Source organism: Pelecanus crispus, chromosome 5 (genome assembly GCF_030463565.1).
Source record: "Pelecanus crispus isolate bPelCri1 chromosome 5, bPelCri1.pri, whole genome shotgun sequence".
NCBI lineage: Eukaryota > Metazoa > Chordata > Aves > Pelecaniformes > Pelecanidae > Pelecanus > Pelecanus crispus.
Window position 1 is genome coordinate 67,061,686 of NC_134647.1, and position 23,057 is coordinate 67,084,742.

Here is a 23,057-nt window from a genome sequence, read left to right on the forward strand (position 1 = left end):
CCTTCACCGACTGAATCGAGCGGTCCTGACTGACACACGGATGTGTGTCTTTTTCCATTCTTTTCCCAAGGGAATTGGAGGATATTGAGGGACAATGATTAGTAGTCTGGAGAAATCTATTCTGAATAAAGATTAAAAACTAAATATGTGTCCACGCGTGTGGACTGCGGCCCGTTCTGTTTCGGCGAAGGCACCCGAGCCAACGCCGCCACAGCTGCAGCATGGGGAAAGGGGAAGTGGTACTCAAGCACCAGTCCGACTTTTTTCTGTCAAATATTGCAAATGTTACTACAAGCGAGCAGCTTTGTGTCAGCTGCCCGGGCTCCAGCCACACCAGGGCAGCCACCTGCCGAAGGCCCACGCCTTTGCCGCGGGGAAGGCGGTCGGCGCGCGTGAGGCAACGCCCCTCACCCATACCGCTCCGTGCCGCTAGGGCGCTGGGCCTGGGCCGTGTCCGCCCCGCCCCGCCCCGCCCCGCCCCGCTTGAGTGTTGGCTGCGGCCCCGCCCTTCTCCCGCCGCCGCAGCCGCCGCCCGCCGCGGCCAGAGGGAGCGGAAGCCCCGCCCGGCCCAGCCCCCGCCGGCCCGGCTGCGGCCACGGCCACCGGCGCCCGCCAGGGGGCGGCCGCAGCGGCCGCCGCTCCTGCTCCGGCTCGCGGCGGCTGGCGCCGCCGGCCAATCGGAGCGGAGAGCGCGCTCCGCCCCGCCCGCCCGCCCGCCGTGACGCGCTTGGCCCGCGCCGCTGCGGTGCATGCTGGGGCGGCGGCGGGACCATGGCGAGCGACTTCTACCTCCGCTACTACGTGGGGCACAAGGGCAAGTTCGGCCACGAGTTCCTTGAGTTCGAGTTCCGGCCCGACGGTGAGGGGCGGGCCGGGATCGGGATCGGGATCGGGCGGGCGGGGGCGCGGCGGCAGCAGCACCCGCTCTCCCCGCCCCCGGGAGGCTGCGGAGCCGGGCCGGGGGCCGCCGCGGAGCGGTGCCCGCCCAGCGCTGCCCTGGCGGGGCTTTAACGTCCGTCCTGTCTTCGCCAGGGAAGCTGCGCTACGCCAACAACAGCAACTACAAGAACGACGTCATGATCCGAAAGGAGGTGAGGGGGAGGCGGGCGCCGCTGGGCCGCTCGGCGCGGGGGGAGCCGGCGGGTTGGCAGCGCGGCGGCGCCGGGCCGCTGGCGGGGCGGAGGGAGCGGGCGGTGGCGGGGGAGCTGCGCGCCTCTGCCGGCCTGCGCCCGCGGCGGGCGCCGTGTCGGAAACGGGGGAAGCAGAGGGCTCCTGTGGCGGTTTGTGCGAGCAGAGTAACCGTGGCAGCGCGCTAGGCAGCGCCTGGGCTTGTTTTTTCATCTGGGAATGCTGCTTGTAGGCTTACGTGCATAAGAGCGTGATGGAGGAGCTGAAGCGAATAATCGACGACAGTGAAATCACAAAAGAAGATGATGCTCTGTGGCCTCCTCCCGACAGAGTTGGTCGACAGGTTGGTGTACAGTGTCTTTCCTAATTGCTGCTTTAATATGTGTGTGTTAGCTCATTAGAAACATAACTGAACTTTTCCCTCAAGTCAGTATTGTTTCTAGCCAAGAGGGAAACAAATACTATCATCAAAGCTGAGCGGTGCCTAAAAGGCAATTTAGTTGTGAGAGTTAATGTGATTCACAGACCTGCTGCATTCAATACCTTTATAATAAAAATGGAAAAGCCGTCATCTCAGTACTTATGTGTTTCTGTAACTAATACCATAAAGCAGTAGTTTGAGTTTCTGTATTCTTTTATTTTTCAGGAGCTTGAAATAGTAATCGGTGATGAGCACATTTCCTTTACCACGTCAAAAATCGGTTCACTCATTGATGTAAATCAATCCAAGTACGTACTCTGCTTTTTTTATGTCACTGTTGTTTTTATATAACAACCTATATTAGAACTTGCTGATTACTAGGTACTTGTTTCAAAGTACAAATCAGTTGCTGGGGGCACAAGTGCTCTGTGTTCCGGCGCAATGTACCAAATGTTTTCAGACTGTGGCATTACATGCTGTATTTTCAAACTCACTGAGCAGCTACCCTTACTGTAGGAACCCCTGTTAGGCGTATTCAGAGCCTGAACTGAGCTGTCATTGGCCTGTCCACACCAATGTCTCTGGGAGAACCAAGGTTTCCATATTTCACCTAAGCCGAAAAGTCTGCGTATCATGTTTTTTAAATCCAAAGTAACGTTACCACTTGCTTTGATGATAAAAATGCACGTTTTGTTGAGACTTAAAAGGTGGAACCTTCGAGTACAGAATGTTTTATCAATCAGTGTAGAATGAAACACATCTGTTCATGTCTAAGATGACCTCTGAAAGTCTCCCTATAGGCTTTGTTGTTTTTTTCAATAGGTTAGTTCTATAAACTACTCTCTTAGAACATGAATCTAACTGCTTTTTTTCCCCCCTTCCTTCTGTTGTGCATGGCAGGGATCCAGAAGGCTTGAGAGTGTTCTACTACCTCGTCCAGGACCTTAAGTGTCTAGTCTTCAGTCTTATTGGACTACACTTCAAGATTAAGCCAATTTAAAGCAAACAAACTGAAGTTTGTTATTGCGGTAGGGCGGGGGGGGGGGGAGGGCAGGGAGGAATGTTGTTTCAACTCCTTGCTTCTGGCATGAAGCTTTTATGTATGTCAGAATTCTTTTTTTTTTTTTTTTTTTATAAACTGTCAGTGACTGTCTTAATAAAATGGTGAGATCTGTATTTTTAATTTATAAGTTCTGGTGAGAATCATAGAATTGTTTAGGTTGGAAAAGACCTTTAAGATCATCCAGTCCAACCATTAACGTAACACTACCAAGTCTACCACTAAACCAATTAAGGGTAGAGTAATAATTTCATGTTTCCTGGCTTGGTGGCTGGATTATTTTTTAGTGAAAGTAAAAACCAGGAATCATTAAGGTTGGAAAGGACCTCTAAGATCATCAGTCCAACCATCAACCCAACACCACCATGCCCACTAAACTATGTCCCAAAGGGCCACAGCTGCCCGGTTTTTGAACACTTCCAGAGATGATGACTCCACCACCTCTCTGGGCAGCCTGTTCCAATGCTTGACTACTCTTTCCGTGAAGAAATTTTTCCTAATATCCAATCTAAACCTCCCCTGGCGCAACTTGAGGCCATTTCCTCTCATCCTATCACTTGTTACTTGGGAGAAGAGACCGACACCCACCTTGTTACAGCCTCCTTTCAGGTAGTTGTAGAGAGTGATAAGGTCTCCCCTCAGCCTCCTCTTCTCCAGGCTAAACAATCCCAGTTCCCTCAGCCGCTCCTCATAAGACCTGTGCTCCAGACCCTTCACCAGCTTCGTTGCCCTTCTCTGGGCATGCTCCAGCACCTCAGTCCTTCTTGTACTGAGGGGCCCAAATGAAAAGAAAAAACTGAAACTGACTTCCTAACGCTTTTATCATGGTACATTTAGGGTATGTTACTTCACTTGTGTCACACAAAGCTCCATTTCACATCTCTATCTATGCAGCAGTAGAAAATGGAATTAAGCCTGGCTCTGTGAAATGAAACTTTAGCCAGCTGTCAAGATAAACTTTTGTTACTGTCCCAAGTTGGATATTCTGTTGACCAGTTCAAATATGCAAAACAACTGAAGCCCTAACTCTGCATGTGATAACCGGTTATAGCGAAGATGCACATCAACTTCCTAACAATGTACTGCTGTGATTACCTGTTTGCCTTCGGAGCAGAAGCAGACACCAGGCCACCCAGGATCTTCACTGATACTCCCATCTATCTTTAAAAAAAATGAAATTAAAAGCAATGTAGAATGTATTTAGTTAAGTTCTAGACTAGCAGATCTATTGTGCAGAATTGTTTAAGACACCTAGAGGACCAAATAGGTCTCAACTTCGAAGTGGTAATTTTTGTAAAGCACTGTGCAAGACCCCCACAGTGGTCTCGGGTTCTCCACAGGCTCCCAGGGTGTTCCCCGCGGCAGCTCCGCCAAACTGCGCCCTTGCTTTCTCTAGCGTCTTCTTCTGTTTTTCCGAAATTGGTAGCCCATGTGATTCAAAAAAGATTGTGGTTAAATGACTTTTTAAAAGGTAAGGACATCTAGCCCCTATTACCCCTGGCAGCACCTCCTGCTTTCCCTCCGCACGCCACAGGCACCCTCTCCCTGGGCACCTTCCTTCTGCACCCTCCCCACATGCCTGCCCCGCTTCCTCACCACCACCATTCCGCTGTCATCGCCTGAACCGGCCGCCCCGCCTCCCGGGGCCCGGCCCGCCGCGCCTCCCGGGGTCGCTCCGGCGGACGGCGAGGCGGCGACGGGCCTCGCCCGTGGGCGCCATCTTGGCCGAGGGCAGCTTCGGCTGCGCGTCGGCTTCACCCCGGCAGAGAACACCGGGAGGCGGCCGCCACCTTGGCTCAGGGCACCAACGCGACGCGGTGGAGGGTGGAAAAAAAGCCCCAAACCAACACTAAAAACACGCAGGAGCGGCTAGAAACCCGCAGCTGTTCCCGCGAGAAGCGGGACGGCGTGGAGGGGGGCCGTCAGGGGAGTTCCCGTAGTGCGGCGCCTCCGCGGCCCCGTGAGCTGCCGGGTAGCCTGGGAGGCCATGGGGGTAGGTAGGAGCCGCGGCCGGGCCGAGCCGGGCCGAGCCGAGCCGAGCTGACGGGCTCTCTCGCTGCCTCTTGCCTTGCAGAGGATCGGGCTGCAGCTGCGCGCCACGCTGGAGAACATCACCCGCCTGCGGGCCGAGGGGGAGGACTTCCGCTGGTACCTCAAGGTGCGGCGGGCGGGGGCGGCCGCGGGGCCTGCGGGGGCAGGGAAGCGCCCCTCGGGGTGTCAGGGTGTCGGGGTGTCAGGGCCTGTCAGCCTGGCCCGCCGGGCAGCTGGCGGCGAAGGCCTGTGACGCTGGGTGTCACGTCCCTCAGCTTACAAAGCGATAGGAGTTTTTTTTCCACACGGTGCAAGCAGGCTGCTACAGGAGCAACGAATGTGATGACATAAGTATATAGACATGTATACGTTAGCACATGCCTGACATTATACATCAGTTTGCACATGCATGACATTATACATCAGTTTGCAGTAATGAAAAGGCTTACGTTCCAGTGTTGGTCAGTTCCTCCTCCATTGCTGAGGTGGTTGGTAATCCAATATCCACTGGCAGGTAACCCAGGTAAATGGCGAGATGCACCGTTCCCATCTTTTATTTCGTGACCGTGCTTTGTAACATGTTTTCCATCCACCGCGTCGAAGGACAGACCCTCTGCGGCGGGCGTGCCCGCCAGGTCGAGTCAGCTCGTGGGCCTGTCAGGATAGACAGCACCTCATACCTGCCTCCGGCTCCTCCCAGCTGTGAAACAGTGGGGTTTGTGAGTCTGGGGGGCTCACATCAGCTCCTTCAGCTTTTTAATCCCCTATTATTGACAGCTTTCAATTCTTTGGTTTATGTTTATTTTTCAGCTCAAATGTGGGAACTGTGGTGAAGTTTCTGAAAAATGGCAGTATCTGCGATTGATGGTATGTTTCCCTGTTGTAACCTGCATCAGAACAAAAACAAGAAAACAAACCTGCCTCTTACATACAAGGGATATTAGTGTCAGGGATGTGACAACTTGCACTTCAGATGAGATAGTATTTTAATAGCTATATGCATTCAGGAAATGCTGTCATATTCCACATTTAAAAAAGTATTAAAAGTGTTAAATGAAATATGCCATTGGAATGGTGACTGTTGCTGACAAAGTATTTACATCTGCTTTGAAAAGCTGCCTTTCTGTAAAAATATAATTTGAAAACAAATTTTGAAGTCATATCAGAATAAGGTTGTGTCTGTAGCATATTTCTCTGATGTTGATGGAATCTTTTTGGAGAAGTTTAGGTAATTCAAGGTGAGAGTTAAGCATGCTAAATTAGCATTTGGAAACCAAAAAAGCAGGATAAAAGTTGTCAGGGATAAGAGAAGGTTCTGTTCTTAGGAATAATCATCCCTCTTTGTTGCATACTACTGAATGGTAAGAATGTATTTCGAGGAATTAGTGGAACATGCCTGCATGGACAAGACATAACTATCCATTATTCACTATTTTAAGTCTAGAACAAAATTATTCTTCGATAATCACAGCTTTCTGAATTACAGAACTGTTTAGTTTTAAAAAAAAAAGCCTTCTCGTTGCAGTATTTTTAAAAAGTTAAAGACCATTGTTGTACAAACTACTTTACCTTTGCAGAGGTTTCCAGTGGCCCGGCTAGACTGCAGTTAACAATGATGTCTCTGTTGTCATGGTTTTTAGGACAGTGCTCCCCTGAAAGGAGGCAGAGGAAGCGCCACTATGGTGCAGAAATGCAAGCTGTGCTCCAGGGAGAACTCCATTGGTATGTGCTTAGAAATTTAAGAGGCATCATCCGTTTTACACTTTTTCTCCCAAGTTTATTTTTTAGTCCCCATTTTTGCTTGACACTATTTGTAAAGAGCATTCACCAGGGATTTTTTTTCCTTGTACACTGGTGCTTGAGTTCACAACAGGTACATACTTGTCATCATGCTCATGAAGGAGATAGCAAGGCCTCCTAGTGAGTTCAGGTTTGTGCATGAGCAAAACTCATATCTGTAATGTCCTTTTACAAAAGCATGCAATTTTTTTTTGCATGGGTAGGGTAACAAAATGGTGTAGTGTAAACTTCTCAGGAGAAGTGAGAAAAATTGAATTCTACCTTTTGAGGGTCAACTGCAGGAACTGCTTGGTTACTTTGTTTCTTTTACTTTGTATAAGGAAATTCTTTGAAAGAAGCAGCTGGTGCTTGGTTTGTGCTGAATAAAACTGAAGGCATAATGCCGCTCACTTTTACACTTCTGATTTTTTTTTTTTAGATATTTTAAGTCAGACAATCAAACCTTACAACGTAAGTTTGTTTTCTCTTCTATGTAACAAGTGAAAGATAAATAAGCATTAATGATATTTTGAGTTTTTGCTTTATCATCACATTCTTCTTTCAAGAACACAAAAAGCTGGTATTCTCCTCTGACAGAAAATTGTCTCTTGTAGGCTCCTGCACAGTCTCAAGTGTAGAATAATCTGTGATACATTTCATAAGCAAAACACAAAACTGTATTACTCGAATTAGAGGTGATTATATAATGCCCATATTAGTTTCCTTTTGAAGGCTTCCTTGTGGCAGATTAAGAAATTCTAGTTAATTACCACCTATTAAATGAGCCCTAGGATTTTGCTGTCACTTGGGACATCAGACCTGATAGTACTGACTTTAAAGCAATTCATTCCTAGACTAATGCTTGTCACTGTCTTTCCCTATTAGATGAAAACTAATGTATTCTGACTCAATTGTAGGCTGAAGACAGTGAGAAATTCAAAACGATAGTGGAGTTTGAATGCCGGGGTCTGGAACCGGTTGACTTTCAACCACAGGTGAGTTCTTAGTTGCAATTTCTCAGTTTTTAAGAGTACTTCTTACAGACTCTGAAGTGATAAAATACACACTATTTGAAAAGGTACTGCTCTTCCTGGAATGTCCGAGACCTCCCCAGTTTTCCATCCTCTCCACAGTTCTTTCTTTTACTTCATTTGACTAAAAAAAAACCCCCAAAAAACCCCGCCAGCAGCTAACACAACTCTGGTATTCTTTGTGCCAGTAAAATCTAAAATTAAACACACCTTGGAGTTGTATTCAAATTGCCTTGCAGGTGATGCAGCACTGCTCATTTGAATTCCTTTGAAAGGTCTTCATTGATCAGGTTATTGCAAAAGAAAGTCTTTCCAAAAGGGGAATTGAGAGAGTGCGTAATTAGATAGCCACATTCCGGAGAGCGCCACTTTGCTTCTTGGTATGTTACAGAGAGTGGATGAAGTTCAGGTTATGAACAGTCTTCAGCATATGGCCTCTAAAAAAATCAAATTTGCTTTGAGATTTGACATCACCAAAGCCATAGGAAATGAATATTGCCATTTTTCCATTTGAAACTTGATCAAAGACTGAAGATCAACGGCAGTTAAAGACTTTTGCAAAGCACACCTCAAGGTTCAGAGTTAAAGGATTTTTTCAGGGCCAAGCCAGTCTTCAGTGATTCATTTGCTTGTGCATGGTCATGCTGTATGCAAGCTAACTCCCTACTATATTTAACCTATTATTCCAGTCGGATTAGGTGTAAATAGACTGACAAATATAAACCTGTCTTATCCTTCCCTCAGACTGTGACACTATGCTAAGAAACAGACCAAAAAAGTTAATCCTACAAAGAATTTGGTGTAAGTAAAATCACCACTGCAGTGTGCTGCAGGAGGTCCTCTTTTACTTATTTATTTAAGTGAAGCCTATCTTTCTGAGGAACAGAATAGTTATTAGTTTATTCCTGTTTGAAAGCTTTGCAGCCAGACCTAGGAACTTGGACTTCAAGAAAAGTCTATGAGAAGACTGCAGAATGTAGGAGATGTTTATAGTTCTGCATCCTAGCTGTCAATTTTATTTTTATCTGCAGAACAAAGACTTCACAGCTGTAATAAAGCTTTTAATTTAGTATCCTCAAAGTTTGGTCTGTGCACTCTATTGGAGAGTACACTTGAATCCCCACGCAGGTATTTCGGTGATTTTTCTGATGCCTAAATGAGTAACTATGTAGACTTCTGCAGTTCCAAACAATTCTGTAAACTGCTTTATATTTGACATGATCCAAGCCAGCCTGGCCTCTCCACAACCTTAGATCTGGCTTTTGATTAGCACCAAACATAGCATATGGCCATAGCATTACTGTATTTTCTTTGTATTTTTTGATAGACATAATGCAACCATACCTGAAGTCAATTTAGAGTGGCTTAATGCTAGCATGTCTTACTTAAATTGTAGTCGTTTTCTCAAAAAAATCATTTGCGTCTCAAAGAGGAGAAAGTATCCTTTGATTCTCTGATATAAACCCTCGTTTCCTACCTAGTAGCAGCAACAAATTCAAACTAGGTACTTGTGCATTCTAATAATGGACAAGGACAATGTTTTTCCCCCAATTGCTTACCTTTCTTGTTTAATGTGCTTAAGTAGATACGGCTACTGCAAATCTGATACATAATATTTGGTTTTACTTGAGGATAGTTCAGCTCCTTTCCTGTCCTTGTCCCTCAAGTGAATGCTTCGACTAAAAAAATGGAGGTTTCTTTAGAAAATTTCTCTTAAACCTTCTTAAGCTTCCTTGCTTTGTGGCACAACCAATGGTTTAATTGGTAACAGAAGTGTGACAATTCACTGCATTGTAAAGTCAGCACGCATTTTTGCTTCTTTGCTGTGTTTATGGTTTAGCTGTTGGTCCTTCCTCAGTCAGCAAAGGGCAGACAAGCCACTGCATGCCCCAGCTCCCTTCTGCAGAGATTAAACAAGTCTCTGCTCTGACGCCAAAGCTGTAGGAATGCAAGTCCTGCTGAGTGGTACAGAAGCTTGTAATCCCAGTCATGTAGCTTCTTTTTCCTTGGAGGGCTGGTGAATATCTCCAGGTGGCAAAAACAGGGCTTCTTTTATTTTTCTAGTGCTTGCTCTATACTGCAGCTCTGCATTTTTGTCCCATGATGTTGATCTTCCTTTCCACTCCTAGCAGTTCTCTTGACATGGGCTTCTGACAATTATATAAAGGCCGTATTCACACTGTGCCTTGCAGATAGCTCTCCTGTTACATCTGCCACACTCCATGGTTTATTATGTGGCTTACTTCACACATTCTTACACAGTTAAATGTCTGACTGGCAGTAGTGGGGATTTCTTTATCAAAAATGCAAGTGTAGGTCCCTTGCAGAAAACCAGGAAGACACTACCTTTGCTTTTTAGCCACTTAATAAAATTAAGAATGTAAGAAACCTTTCTGCATGCTACAGAGGTGGCTGAGATTTTTAAATTTACTTTTTAAATTAATAAAACTTAATTTACAGCTTGATAACTGTGAACCCTAAAATGAGCGAGCTGTTCCTATAGAAAATAAAACAGAACACCTTGTTCTTGTGCTATACCCCACTGATACGCTATTTCCTTCCTAGTGCTTTCCTTTCCTTCAGCTCTTTAAAAACAGCAACAGTAACAACAGTGAAGAACTCTCCCCTTTGAAATGATTGTTTGGGTATATTAATCTGTTCATTCCACAAGCTGATCCTCCTTTCACATAAAGCTTGCTAGTCACTTCTGTACCTAAATCCAATACAGGCTGCTCCTTCTCTAGACTGTCTTGGATTCTGACAATACTTAAGCCAAAACTATTAACTCTCTTCCACATTTTCTTTCTATTGTTTTCTTGCAGTGTAAGTTTATTGTGAAGCTATTTTCTACATAATGCCTCTATGTTCTGAACACAAATTAAATACTGCTACACAAACTTAGCAACTCAGGTTTAACACTATCTAGAATACTTGGAAATACCTTTTTGGCAGGAAAAACAGAGGAGCAGTGTTCCTTCATTTTACTCTGTGATTGCTTGGATTGAATTTCCCCAATTCACAAACAGGGTCACAACCTTACACTGATGCTTAACCAGGAAAGAGCTTGACCATTCTTTCTACCTAATTTAAAAGAAATACAGTAAAAGTTTGTGCTGAGTTACTTTCTTTAAACATGTTTCAATGATCATATTTACTATTTTCTTGGTACAACGTATTCTTAAAAACTTACTGCAAATATGTTTGCAGGCAGGGTTTGCCGCTGAAGGTGCAGAATCTGGCACACCTTTCAATGACATCAACTTGTTAGAAAAGGTATGTTGTCTTAGTTTTGTTAGAAAATCTAATTATCTAGCTTGCTTTCCCTAAAAGTCACTAGTCCAAAATGCACACCCTGCATGTGCAAGAGACTAGTTTTGCTCTTTCATATAGGCACAGGAAAGTCATAGCTGGAGAGAGAAACTAAATCAACTATGAACAACCAGCATTACTAACAGCATAATTTTAGAAGTATGCATTTGATAGCTTAGCAGCTGACAAAGGCAGAAATGCAACTTCTGTTTTAAGTCACTCAGGAATTCCAGAGAGCAAACACCTGGAATACTAAATGGCTGGGGTTATTCAGAGTGGTGAACTGATTTTTCTAGGAAGATGCCTGCACTTTTTCCTATGCACAGAGATATTAAAAAGTAATATAAAGACACTGTCCTTCAAAGCTCAGGATAATGGCTCCAGCATTGCAAATCTTCCTTGGCTGTGAGCAAGAATCTCAAGGTCAAATCTGTTCCCTGGTATCCTACTTGGCAGGGATCTGCTTGTCCGCTTCCCCACCTGACTGGGGTATTGTAAATGATAGATAATTCTTTCATCTGCCATGATTGCTGTCTTGTCCACTACAGGCTGTGGACTACAACATATGAAAAAAAAAAAGTTTTTCAAACACTGAGACTGAAGCCCATTTAGTTGCAGGTCAGTGCTCTTGCCTCTCTCAGATATCAGAACTTAGTTTAGTGACCACACTGTGCTTTCCACAGAAATCTAAGACCCAAACTTTGAGTAAGGGTTAGTTTCAGTTTAAATTCCAGTCTGCGTTTTAGACACTATTGCATTCTATCCTCTGTGACTAATAGTGTGAAATCTTATTTCCTATAGGATTGGAATGACTATGATGAAAAAACAAAGGAATCTGTTGGAATCTATGAAGTTACACATAAATTTGTAAAATGCTAAAGTTCATACCCCTAATAAATCTTGACATGCTCATTGATGAAGGAGCTGTAACCATGACAGATGCAGTTTCCTTGGAGTTACTTTTCACATGGCTGTACTTCAGAAATGGAAACTGAAGTTGTACTTACTGTCCCAGGATGTCAGAATAAAATATTTTCCAGAGAGCACTTCTGAGGTGGCCTCAGTACAAACTGAAAATACTATACACACTTGACTGAACTGTGCCATTTTCTTAATGTTGTCTTTTTTGGGAATATATATGGTTGTGATGGACTGTAGCTTAACTATTGTATCAATAGTAACTACTTAGACAACTTACTGCCTTGAAGTTTTTAATAGCCTATCACCAAGAAGTACCCACCTTTTATTCTCTAACGTAAGCAAGTAAGGTCTTTTGACTCCCCATTCCTATCATCAGGAAATAGCTATGAGTAAAGGGACTGTGTTCACTGTTCAAGTGGAAAGGTACATCTTTAATAGCTTTCTGTCAGTTCAAGTAAAGACACGGAGGTGAATTTACTGAGAACACTTAATAAGCTTGACTGCTATTGACACTTACACGTAGCTGTTATATCTTCTGAAAATCTGAGTATGTCATTAAGTAAACCTCACTCATTTCTAGTTAAAGACAGACTTCCTACTTCTTAGCAAGTGTGCTCACAATCTTGCCAGCTGTTCTTATGTTTAGAACAAAAAACCAAAGCCAACCAAAAACACCACAAACACCCAAACCTTCTTTACTGAATTTCATTCAAAGGCTTTTGGTTTGATTATTGTTTCCTGATATATTATTTCCTTCATCCCCCCAAATGATCACCTTCCTTTCTTTGTTTAAATGAGCAAGAACAATCATGGTATGTTTTAAAGTAAGTTTTAAAATAATCCTTTACAACTGAAAAATAGAACAGCACATTACAGGCTGCAGAGGAAACAGCCCTGACTAGGAAAAGTTTGTAAGCCATTGGGCTTACATATTTAAAGTATGCCTCTCCCTTTCCTAGCACTTGCAGTTCGTACTTCAAGATACAGTATTGCTTACACTTACTGTGATGAAAAAAGACACAGGGAGAACCTGGAAGCTAAGATATCCAAAGGAAGAGTAAAGGCAAGTAGGTTTCTGAGCCTCTGAACCTCACCTGTCACATCCAGCCAACATGCTCAGACTTTATGTTCTGCTAATGTATTTGGTTGTCACGGTCACGGTGGGCTGTGCTGAAAGACACGACTGCGTTAGTTTTACACAGCGCTGCAGAAGCAAGCACGACGGTGCTGTTCAGCTCCAGAGAAAGACTCATCTTCACGGGAAGAAAAGCAGAGCAGAAGACGTCAGGGTTTAGAAGGCAGAGGAGTTCAAGTTATACATACCATAACGAATTTTGTGCAAAAAGGAGTATCTCATGCAAAGGGCATCTGTCTTGTAATCCCAGCAACTTTAAGCACCTTCAGCTTCTTGACTGACAAAGGCCCCTTCCCCTTTTGCTACTGCCCACTTTGTAGCTGGCAGAGTCCCAGTTGTGAACAGCACTGTGAACTGTCTGCATCAGTTTCATCTCGCATTCACAACATTGCTAAGTTTTACTGATGCCTATGCTCAAGCTCTCCTGCAATCCCATCGGAGAGTTCTGATAAGTCTTAGTCTTTAGAACTTCTGCAACAAGCCCCAATGTGTTAGAGAGGCAGCTCTAGGCACTAAGACTCTGGCATTTGCTACAATAAATGACATCAAAAGTTCTAGCTTATAGAACAAGGAGGAAACAGGAAAACGTTCTGTTAAGGTTACTTTTGCACAGTAAGAGGACATTTGAAAAGAGAGAACCCCAAAAGATACAGTTCAGTGATTTTTCTTTTTTAAGGCACAAGAGCACAGGTTTATGTAGCAAAACAAAAGCAGATTATTGGACAGACTTCATGTATGGAAGGGGAGAGCCAACACTGCAGCATGCTTTCAGTACTATTATTTTCAACCTTTATAAGAAACATGAGCTATTGGTAAAGGGACTACTGACACCATGTGATTTTGATATGGCAATAAAAGAACTTTGTGGTTATTAATAGATAGCTTTATTACAATACAATCTTTTCCAGTCAATTTAACAACACAGTTGGTGATTGCAGGGTACTTAAAGCCTCCCACTCCATTTTTTGTTTCTCAAAAAGCTGTTACAGTGGAAAGGCTTCAAGCAGTTGAGGCACAATCGGTTCTGGTATTGATTCAAGTTTAAAGAGAAAAGTGAACGTGACAAGTTCTAAGCAAGCTTAATGCAAAAGTGCAAATGTAACCACTCTTTCATATTTAAAATTATTGCATGTATTTTTTTAAAATCAAACAGTTTAAGAGTGGTATCACAGTGCTGTTGCCTGTCTGAACACTCATGGAACACAGATGTTCTGACTTCATAAAACTCGGGTAACAATGCTTTTTATTTTAAATAATGCGTTTTAAGAACACATGGATCTGTTGTAACAGATGGATCTGTTACAAACATTCACAACATCAAAATTAAGTATTTCCTGAAATGTGCATTCAAGGTCTGTACTTGATTTCTTTAAAATAGATACAAATTTCATAGTGAATCTAACAGTATTCAAGTTCAATGAAGATAAATGAAACTAAGTAAGCTGGACAGTCTCAGCCACATACTGATTAGTAAGCCCATTAGACATAGGCTGCATTTTGTACTGCAACTGTAAAGTGTTCCAACATTTTTATGGCTAACTACTGATTTTCTTGCCCTTTAAAACATTAAAGATATCTTCTAGCGACTTGTATATACACTGAAGGAATTCTTTCCCATTCCTAGTTGGGTAAGAAGAAATATTACAACCTATCCAATCATCATGTACCTGATATGCTACTCCAAAGCCATCAGACACCACGGGGCCAAACCCTCCTAATTGGAGAGCTGGGCTAGCCAACGTGCTCGTAGAAATGATATTGTGATTAAGCTGAGCATAGGCTTGGTCTTCATAGAAATCAGGCAGTGCAATACCTTTGGATAAGGCTAAACAGCGCAAGCCAAAGAGATGTCGGTCAAATCCCTGACCTGTTAGAATAAAATAACAAGTAGAGAGATGAGTTATTTTTGTGAGAAGTAAACTCACTTACTTTAACATCACATTGTTTTTCAGCCACAAAAGAGGAGGTCTATAGACCTGGGGTTTATTTTCATATTAGCAGGAATCATTTTCCAGAACCCAGACATTCTGCACTTTTAATGCATGTATCCTAGGGAATGAGGGCTTGCTGTTTTACTGCTAGCCTCAACCAGGAATCATGATAGTAAACGGAAGTGTAACATTAACAGACAATTTTAATAATACATCGTATTCTTTGATTAACTATTTATCTGAACATATCCATGTTGTTTAAAACAGAGAAAGGCTTTCCTAAAATTTATTAATCTAAAGAGGAAGAGGATCCTCCATCAACAAAAGGAGGCAAATTTTAGACTCTATGGGGTAATGTTCAACAGTCAATTTTACTGAGACAATACAGCAAGTTATTCTTCTGGGAGCAACAATTCAAAAGAAAGCATTTAGAAAAATACCAGGAATAGCACAGCCAAAGATCAGTTTGATTTGGAAGTTGTTAAAGCCTTTATCCCCTGCAGGGATGAGATAGTAACTCCTCAGACATAAAGCCGAAGTTCTTGGTTGCCTTGGGGAGTACAACATGCACCAAGTATTTATCAAATTCTCAAATAGCCCAGCTGCTATAACAACAAAAACTAAAGTATAAAAAATTCTCAACACATTAACAGTGAGGTGGGAAGTACAGAGGCATTCTCCTCCATCAAGAAATGAGTCTTGGAGAATGCATTTTAAACTGCAGCCTTCTGCTACTGTTTCTGTCAAGTTTACTTTAACATTAGACCTCCATCAAAATTAAATTATTTGGTTATGAAGTAAACCTTTACAGCAACCTTAATAGAGATTTTAGTGCAAAAGCAAGAGTGTTTGATATATTCCTGCTTACCCATAGCAGCTTCTTTCGTCAAACGGGAATGGTATTTTGAGCACTCATCTATCAACTTCTGAAGCTCTTCTGTGCTATGTTTGGACGGTTCCCTGACAAAAGCTTCCGAACATTTCTTTGTATGGATAGAGGCAGGACGTATAGCTTCTGTACGACCGTGTTTGAAAGCTGCAGTACTACAAGACTCATAGGTAGCAACAGTCTGATTGTATTGTCGAAGAAAAGCCATCTGGAAGGCAAGCTGAGCCACAGCATCTGGACTTACCTTCTTCTGCTTTAGAAAGTCCTTGCCCCCTTCATGGAACTGAATCAAATTAAGAGACAGTGCTTCCACGCTGGCATCAAATTTCTGTTTGGCTTTGGTAATTCCTGCTTTTAAGGCATCATTCAGCTTAAAGTCAAGTTTCTGCACTGCTCTAGAAGAGTCTACTGAAGCAGGCTGGGACTGGGGGCTGATGGCTGGTGCCTTGGTGCTATCTTTAAAAACCTCATTCTGGAACCTGACCACAGCCACACCATCTCCCCAGGAATGTTCAAAATTCAATCCTGCAGTGCCATCCTTAGTTATGATAAGGTTAAAGGATTTGTCAAACCAGCGGTTAACACCATCTCCATGCAACATAGTGTGCGACAAGTGCAGAAAGTCTTTAATGGGAAAATCATCTAAACTTAAACAAAACACTGCGGAGTCTACTTTTTGAAGAGCTGCTTCATTGCCATTATCCAGTAGATTCTTTCTCAGCAATGCCCATGTATCTCGGTTTTCACTGGAGAGGTATCCAAGAGGGAAGGCCGGGGCTGGACTGTTGTCGCTAAGGATGTATTTCAAATGTGCTTGTATTTCGGAAGGTTTCAGAATATTTCCATCTCTATCAATAACATCAAATACATAAAAATTCCCATTTCTCAGTACCAGTAAATGTTTTGCCTTTTCCTCTGTATAAAGCTCATCTCTGTTGAGTTTAGGCAGCCGTGTAGAATTGAAAAGCCTGAAGTACTGAGACATATCTAGGGGGTATGCATTGACCATGTAGGCACCAAACCAAGAAAGTGAAGGCGGCACAAATCGGATAATTTTTTTAAAGATTTCAGTGTCACTTTTTTTTGGATTGAGGTGAAAAACCTCTGGTTCGAGATAACCAGCCCTGAAGGTCTTCATAAAACGTAAAGCAGAAACAATCATGTTCGTAGCTCGTATGAGCTGATCGTTATATTCAGATTTTGGATCAGGATTAAAACACGTAAATGGATTAAAATTCAAAACAACAGGTTCACGTGCTTTTAGGTACATGTCAAACCAGGGACCTGAAAATGGAGAGTTGAAAAATAGGTCAGAACATAAAAGCAGCTTACTGAGTGAGACCAGAGGTTCATGTAGTCAATATGCTGCCTCCCACAGTGATCATGACTAAATACCTCTTGAAGTGCAAACTAACAAGACAAACACATGCAGTAATTCCCCCAAGGAAAACGATGACGATGAGTGTGGTTTCAAAACTGTAGACGAATGCTAGTTACTCACCTGTGAGGACCTGGAATTAAAATTGTTAAGTTAGGTCCTCGAGTAATTCTCCCAACCTCCAATTATGAAGAAAGGTACTGTTGGCTAATTGTAAAAATGCTGTGTTGGGAGCAATCCATATCAAGAGTGTCAATGTCATCAGCAACAAGGGCCAATTTCCATGTTTTCTCTATGGCTCAGTGATAAACCATGACTCCCACAACACACAATGCAGCTCCCCAGCACTCTATTTTGGTGCACACCTCACATTTGGAGTGGAACATGCTTTTACCTATTCTTAAGCTAGTAATTTCTGCAACTCTCTGTCACTGAGGGCATGCTTCTCTTTAGAACCACCTTTATTTCTGATCCAGTGTTTCCCTCATTCCTGGCAGCATTGCTCCATCTACATTTGCTGTCTTACATTTCCACCTCCTTCCTCTATCTGTCCACTAAAATGATCAGCACAGGGCAAAACTCTTCATACCGATGCGTTACCATCAGTCTCTCAAGCTGGCAAAAAGACGAGGTTAGAGGGGACCATATGGTTATTCTTCCAGGCCCAGAACTGACTTTGGAATGCAGAATTACATTTGATACCCACAAGTCTTTTAGACAGTCTGTCAGCATATCAAGAAGCATGAATGTGTTTTGTGCTTGCCAAAACCAAGGGATTCAATCATAGCTCTGAAGAGTAGTCACACTTTTACACCTGCCTATGAGTAAACAAAAATCTGGGGTCATAGGCAGAGAAGGGATTTTTTAAGTAGGTTCTATTTCATCATCATTAACAACTTCAAACTCAGCAAGCTCTGGTATTGCACACTGCCTGGATGCAGACAAAGGAAGCAAGTACACACCAACTTCACCTCAAGGCAGCTGACGTATTAAAAGTTATTACTCCAAGCCTGGATCAGTCCCAAGTAAAACCTTCTAGCTGGGCTGTAAGAAAGGCAACAGGGAACTCAAGGACCTAAATTACAGTTTTAATTCCAGGTCCTCACAGGTGAGTAACTAGCATTCATCTAGTTTTAAAACCACATTTGTCATCATCACGTAGCCTTATAATCTTGGACTTGAAAGTCCAGGGTGGAGGCAACTATACATACTTTCAGAAAACAATTTCGTGGAACAGGTCTTTTATGAGGCCTAAAAAAGAATAATAACTAAACCAAAAGGAATACAAACACCCCACAGTTCACAGACACAAAGCAACATCCTGGTTAAGCCACCAGTTAAAATCCTACATGTTGTTCAAAGTGAATGGAAAGTAAAAGACAACAAACCAAACAGCACCTTTTGTGAAATAATCTGGTATTCTCTACAGAATTTGTGGTGGCTAACACCCTTATAGGTAGTCTCAACAGACTAGGATAGAAGTGCATTCGCTGGGCAACATGCAAACTTCTACTTTCACAGGTATTTAAATATTTCCACCTCTGTTGCTATCCATCCAATACTTCCATAAGCAGACACTTGCATTTGGAAGTCAGTGGAAGCAATAATAAGGAAGAATCAAAAAACTATACGCATATTCTCGCTCTCTTGTTTTTCTTTATTCTCACCTTCCTCTTTGTCGCTCCTATTCTTTTGCTCTTTAAAAGAATACAGTTTTGTAGTTTTGGGGCATTTTAAGCCCAGAGCACTGACCACTTCTGTCTCCCAAAGCTTAGTCATATCCTCTGACCCCACCTCAGAGTTCAATTTTCTTGCTAAATAACTTGGAATTATTTGAAAATGATTGCTTTAGTTTCCTTAAGGGAGTTACCAGTTAAGCTCCTCTATTAACCTGAAGAGACAGTAATGAAAAAAGAGAAACCCTGTAAGCTCGAATTTAAATACAGTAACTCATGAAAGAATACCATTTCTCCAATATCCATCTATCCAGAATTCTGGTGTATACAAGTTAGATGACGGGCATTCTTCTTTCCACCACAGACTCAGAATTTGCTCAAATACAGTCACAGGTAGTATTCACAGCATGTTATTCCAAGTTTATGGAGTACAGAACTTAAGGTTCAGCCTATTTTATTTGTAGCATTATGAGCTATGTTATCAAGCATGATCATTTACAGACTCTTACATCCAGTAGACCAACATACCTGTGATGTAACTAGTATGCTTGTTTTGGTTGTCTTGAGCAACCAGTTGCTCATGCAGCTCTCTTCCAATTCCCTTTTCAAAGCGATGAGCAAGTTCTTCAGTTTTTCTACAGCAATCAATAGAGTCAAAATGCTGTCACAAGTCATATTTTTTATATGTAACGCTTAGCTTTTGAAGCAGCACATGATACTGCAATACGCGTATCTTGTTTGTCCATACCTGAATTGGTCATCATTTAAAAGCGGTTTCTGGGCATTCAGGTATCTCCTGATTGTATCTTCTAGTTTGGGAACCGGCAGTCTGAAGGAAGGGGAACAGAGAGACATGCATGCACTTTATGAGCAATGGTACTAACGAAGCCTGAGTTTCTTACACAGTAGTCTCTCTTTGCCTCCCCTCTTTCCTATCCTTCCTTATACACCATATTATCCAAATAGCTCAAAAGTTTCTTGTTGAAGATGAGAAGAAACAGAACAGATGGATATAGTCATCACAGTATAAGGTTCTAGGAAAACAAGGTAGAAAACCAACTTGTCTTGTTACAAAGGTACCGCAGTGAAGGCTCTTAATACCTTGCAGAGAATACAATGATGTGAACCATTGCAAGAAGCAGCTATACAGAAGGAAGGTTTAGTTCAGTAGTCACTCTTGCGTCAGGACTTCCCCCCACTGCTGGGTGCTGAACATCTACTCTTTCTTGCAAATTTCCTAAACGGTATCTTTGCCATCTTCCTCTTGACCGAAACATGAAAATGCTCTTCTTACTATAAAATAATCCTATTACACTCACGGAGGTTCCTTTGCAATGTTTCAGGGACGTTTCAGTAGTAGGCTTACAGTCATAGTTACATTTTAAAAAATAAAATCAATCCTCTCCACGGTGACTCAGGAAGAGGACATACAAGCAGCAGCGCGGGGCACACCCCGGCCGCGGCTACACAGAAACGGGGGGGAGGGAGGGCGGGCATCTTCTCTCCCCTCTCCTCACAGCGGACACCCCAGGGCCGCGGCCCCACACGGCCACCTGCCGCCGCCGCCACTGGCCGCTGCCCGCGTCCCCCCGGAGCCCGGCCCGCCGGGTGCCCTCGCCGGCCGCCCCGGGGCTGGCAGCGCCGCTCGCTCCAGGCCTCGCCCCGGCCCCGGCCCCGGCCCTTGCCCTTGCCCGGCGGCGCCGCAGGAGGCCGCGGGGAAGGGCGGTCCCGGAGGGCAGGGGACCCGGCGGGCGCCGCGGGGAGCGGGGCAGCGGCCCGCCGTACCTGGGCAGGCTCTTCTGGTAGTGCATGGTGGGCACGATGCTGCGGTGCAGGTACTCGGCAGCGCCCGCGCTGCTGTAGCCCCGCCGCCAGCGCGGCGCGGCCGCGGCCGCCCTACGCCGCAGCAGCAGCTGCCGCGCCGCCATGATGCCCGCCTCAGAGGCCGTCAGGCGCCGCCCCCTCGCTGCCGCCCCGGCGCCGGAGGGAGAGGGAGCGGTGCCGCCAGCCGAGCCCGCTCCCCGCTCCCCGGTCGGGCGGCTGTGCGGCTGCCCTGCTCCCGGCGCTGCGGGTGCCCGGGCCCCGTCGGGCTGAGCTCACCACGCCCCGCGGCGGGGCGGAGGCGCCGGCTCGGCCCCTGCGCGTCGCGCTCACGGCGGCGCGCCGGAGCAATTGGGGGTTGTTCCCCGAAAGCCGCCCGGGGAGGAGGCGGGCGGGGGCGGTCAGCCAAATGGCGGCCAAGCCCCGCGGCACGGAGAGGTTGCCCTGAGCCCTTTCCTGCCCGGGCGGGTCTCGGGCGGCGCCGGCTCCTCGGCCCTGCACGGCCGTCCGGGCCGCAGAGTCCCAGCTGCAAAACTGAGGGTTGCAGCTAGCGTGGAGGTCGACGTCAGTTCAGGAAGAGTTTTTTTAATTGTTACTTCATTTGGAAAGTACATTCGATGCATGCTATCGAGGTAGCAAAGTTACCTGGTATTAGAAAATGTCTGCAGTGGGACAGTGCGACATCAGTCCTCTTCTACATACGCGTTAATAAAATTGTCTGTCATCCTCTTGTTTTGACGGTGCTGTTGTTCAGCATAGAGACTCCACATATAACCCCCCCCCTTTTTTTTTTGGTGTGTGTCCGTGTGTCTTACTGACCATACAGTATTCAGGTCCTCCCTCAGTTTAATTAATTTAAACTCAGTTTAAAGAGAACAGTTTAATCCCTCAAGAACTTTTTTACTCATGTGAGCGTGTAACAACAAATACTGTATTACAGTATAAAATATGATATTGTAAACACACTGTTTTGTTGTACTGTATGGAATATTTTCCATAAAAACTGAAAAATCTTAGAATAACCCAGAAACTACAGAAGTGTTCTGGTAAGAAAGTGTGGCATGGTGAACAGATACTGTAGTTTATTTTTATCAGATACTCACTAGCATAAAAATCAGCATTGGGATTGAATGAGAACCCAGCAAATGAAAGGAAAGGAATCCCTGTGGCTTAGTCTGATAATCCTCTGAAAGTAAATTGGCCCTCCTCTAATCAACATAGTGGTTGGAGAAAAAGTGAAATCATTTCACTTCCAAGATAATAAATGCCAAATGCCAGAAGCTATCCTTGCGTGTTTCAGTATACTGCTATTTTCCGTGCAGTGCATGTCTCTTATGCTACTTATTCAGCCTTTTTTTGCCATGAAAACAAAAAAACCCAAGCCTGCTTTAATTAATGAAGTTCAGTTTCACCTAGCTTGCCCTGTTGTGATAGTCCAGTTCAAAATGTTACCTGCTCTGCCCTTTCGAAAAACTGCGGTACCATTGCTTTTACCCATTTGAATGCATGACTCGCAGTGTTGCCTTTGTAGGTTTGGATGTCCAGACTGCAAACTGGGGAGGCAGAGGAATGCACTCAAACACCGTCTGTCTCCCAGGAGTGTCACTTTGTTTTGAACCAGTCTTGTTTTAGAAATACTACTGCATTCTGTTCCAATTTTCCAGAGCCCCCTAATCTTCTTCCAGGCTCTTAATGATGTAGTCGATAATAGGATTCTTGGTATTAATTTGGAACAATAATGCCAGCTGCTTGCTTGGTGGCTATTGGCAGAGGGGTGACCTTGCAGGTCAGCTAAGCAGAACTGGAAGTGCTTTGATCTGATCTATACAGAGCTAGATCTGTCCACCCGAACAAGAGGAGCAAGCGAATTCCTTCTCCATGGGATGCTGATTCTTCTCCAAAGAGCACGGAGGACAGCATGGCAGTGGCTTTTGATGCAATCCTCGCTCGGATCAAGGATGTTTGTAAAAGAAACGGTTTGCTCATTCTCTCGGTGTTGTCGGTCACCATTGGCTGTCTTCTTGGATTCTTCCTGAGGACGAGACGGCTCTCCCAGCAGGTATGTGTGGCATGGCAGCGTATCACTACAGAGAAAATATTGTACTTATGTAACAAAAGGCATAGCAACTTGCGGAACTTAAGGATGGACTTCTGAAGATAAAAGGCACATATGCGTGTTTGTTAAATTTGTTTAATTTCATTTGTTTGTTAAATCTACACTGTTCTTGGGGTCTTTTCACACATTCTCAAACAATACGTTTGCAAAGGGTTCTGGTCCTTAAGACACCTAGTAAGTCTAGCATAAACGTATTCTAATGTTGCAAGTATGAATAATAATAGTGGGTCTTTAAGCTAGATGCAATGTAACATCTAATACAGACCTGTTAAAAACTCATAGTGCAATATATTAATTGGATTATATATTACTTTGGAACACGTACGTCTAAAGAAAACACTGGGAATACTTTTCATCAGCAGACATACAGAGGTAGAGATGTTTATATTACACCAATGGTATTTTGTATTCATAAATTTGAGATTTCCCAT

General features: G+C 44.0%; 4 protein-coding genes across 5 annotated transcripts in view; 3 read left to right on the forward strand and 1 right to left on the reverse strand.

Moving 5' to 3' along the window:
* Positions 1–748: 748 nt before the first annotated feature.
* On the forward strand, positions 749–4,700 carry MAGOH (mago homolog, exon junction complex subunit). Of its 2 annotated transcripts, XM_075710673.1 has the most exons (6): positions 749–859; positions 1,033–1,091; positions 1,361–1,471; positions 1,775–1,857; positions 2,450–2,564; positions 4,684–4,700. In XM_075710673.1, the coding sequence occupies exons 1-5, from the start codon at positions 772–774 to the stop codon at positions 2,547–2,549; spliced, it is 441 nt and encodes a 146-aa protein (XP_075566788.1). In that variant the 5' UTR covers positions 749–771; the 3' UTR covers positions 2,550–2,564; positions 4,684–4,700. The 2 variants fall into 2 exon arrangements, with proteins under 2 accessions (XP_075566788.1, XP_075566786.1); XM_075710671.1 differs by lacking the exon at positions 4,684–4,700 and having other exon boundaries at positions 2,450–2,585.
* Positions 4,400–11,675, forward strand: CZIB (CXXC motif containing zinc binding protein). The gene is made up of 8 exons (XM_075710670.1): positions 4,400–4,602; positions 4,684–4,767; positions 5,451–5,507; positions 6,281–6,362; positions 6,859–6,890; positions 7,337–7,414; positions 10,658–10,723; positions 11,561–11,675. The coding sequence occupies exons 1-8, from the start codon at positions 4,597–4,599 to the stop codon at positions 11,636–11,638; spliced, it is 483 nt and encodes a 160-aa protein (XP_075566785.1). The 5' UTR covers positions 4,400–4,596; the 3' UTR covers positions 11,639–11,675.
* Positions 11,676–13,703: 2,028 nt separating this feature from the next.
* On the reverse strand, positions 13,704–20,617 carry CPT2 (carnitine palmitoyltransferase 2). The gene is made up of 5 exons (XM_075710977.1): positions 20,475–20,617; positions 19,438–19,518; positions 19,218–19,324; positions 15,615–16,919; positions 13,704–14,682 (listed from the first exon to the last, which is right to left on the reverse strand). The coding sequence occupies exons 1-5, from the start codon at positions 20,615–20,617 to the stop codon at positions 14,351–14,353; spliced, it is 1,968 nt and encodes a 655-aa protein (XP_075567092.1). The 3' UTR covers positions 13,704–14,350.
* Positions 20,618–22,428: 1,811 nt separating this feature from the next.
* Positions 22,429–23,057, forward strand: part of SLC1A7 (solute carrier family 1 member 7) — a 57,494-nt gene continuing 56,865 nt past the window's right edge. The window contains exon 1 of the mRNA XM_009484463.1: positions 22,429–22,569. Within this exon, the coding sequence (XP_009482738.1) occupies positions 22,429–22,569 (141 nt within the window). The remainder of the gene's footprint in view (positions 22,570–23,057) is intronic.

What these genes read in the sequence shown, in the direction of transcription:
- MAGOH (XM_075710673.1), top strand. Translation starts at nt 772, where the DNA reads ATGGCGAGCGACTTCTACCTCCGCTACTACGTGGGGCACAAGGGCAAG. An exon ending in CCGACAGAGTTGGTCGACAG is followed by an intron (nt 1,472 to 1,774) that starts GTTGGTGTACAG and finishes TTTATTTTTCAG; the next exon opens with GAGCTTGAAATAGTAATCGG. An exon ending in ATTGATGTAAATCAATCCAA is followed by an intron (nt 1,858 to 2,449) that starts GTACGTACTCTG and finishes TGTGCATGGCAG; the next exon opens with GGATCCAGAAGGCTTGAGAG.
- CZIB (XM_075710670.1), top strand. An exon ending in CGGTTGACTTTCAACCACAG is followed by an intron (nt 7,415 to 10,657) that starts GTGAGTTCTTAG and finishes ATATGTTTGCAG; the next exon opens with GCAGGGTTTGCCGCTGAAGG. An exon ending in ACATCAACTTGTTAGAAAAG is followed by an intron (nt 10,724 to 11,560) that starts GTATGTTGTCTT and finishes TATTTCCTATAG; the next exon opens with GATTGGAATGACTATGATGA.
- CPT2 (XM_075710977.1), bottom strand. Translation starts at nt 20,617, where the DNA reads ATGGCGGCGCGGCAGCTGCTGCTGCGGCGTAGGGCGGCCGCGGCCGCG. An exon ending in TTAAATGATGACCAATTCAG is followed by an intron (nt 19,325 to 19,437) that starts GTATGGACAAAC and finishes TGATTGCTGTAG; the next exon opens with AAAAACTGAAGAACTTGCTC. An exon ending in GCATACTAGTTACATCACAG is followed by an intron (nt 16,920 to 19,217) that starts GTATGTTGGTCT and finishes CTCCATTTTCAG; the next exon opens with GTCCCTGGTTTGACATGTAC.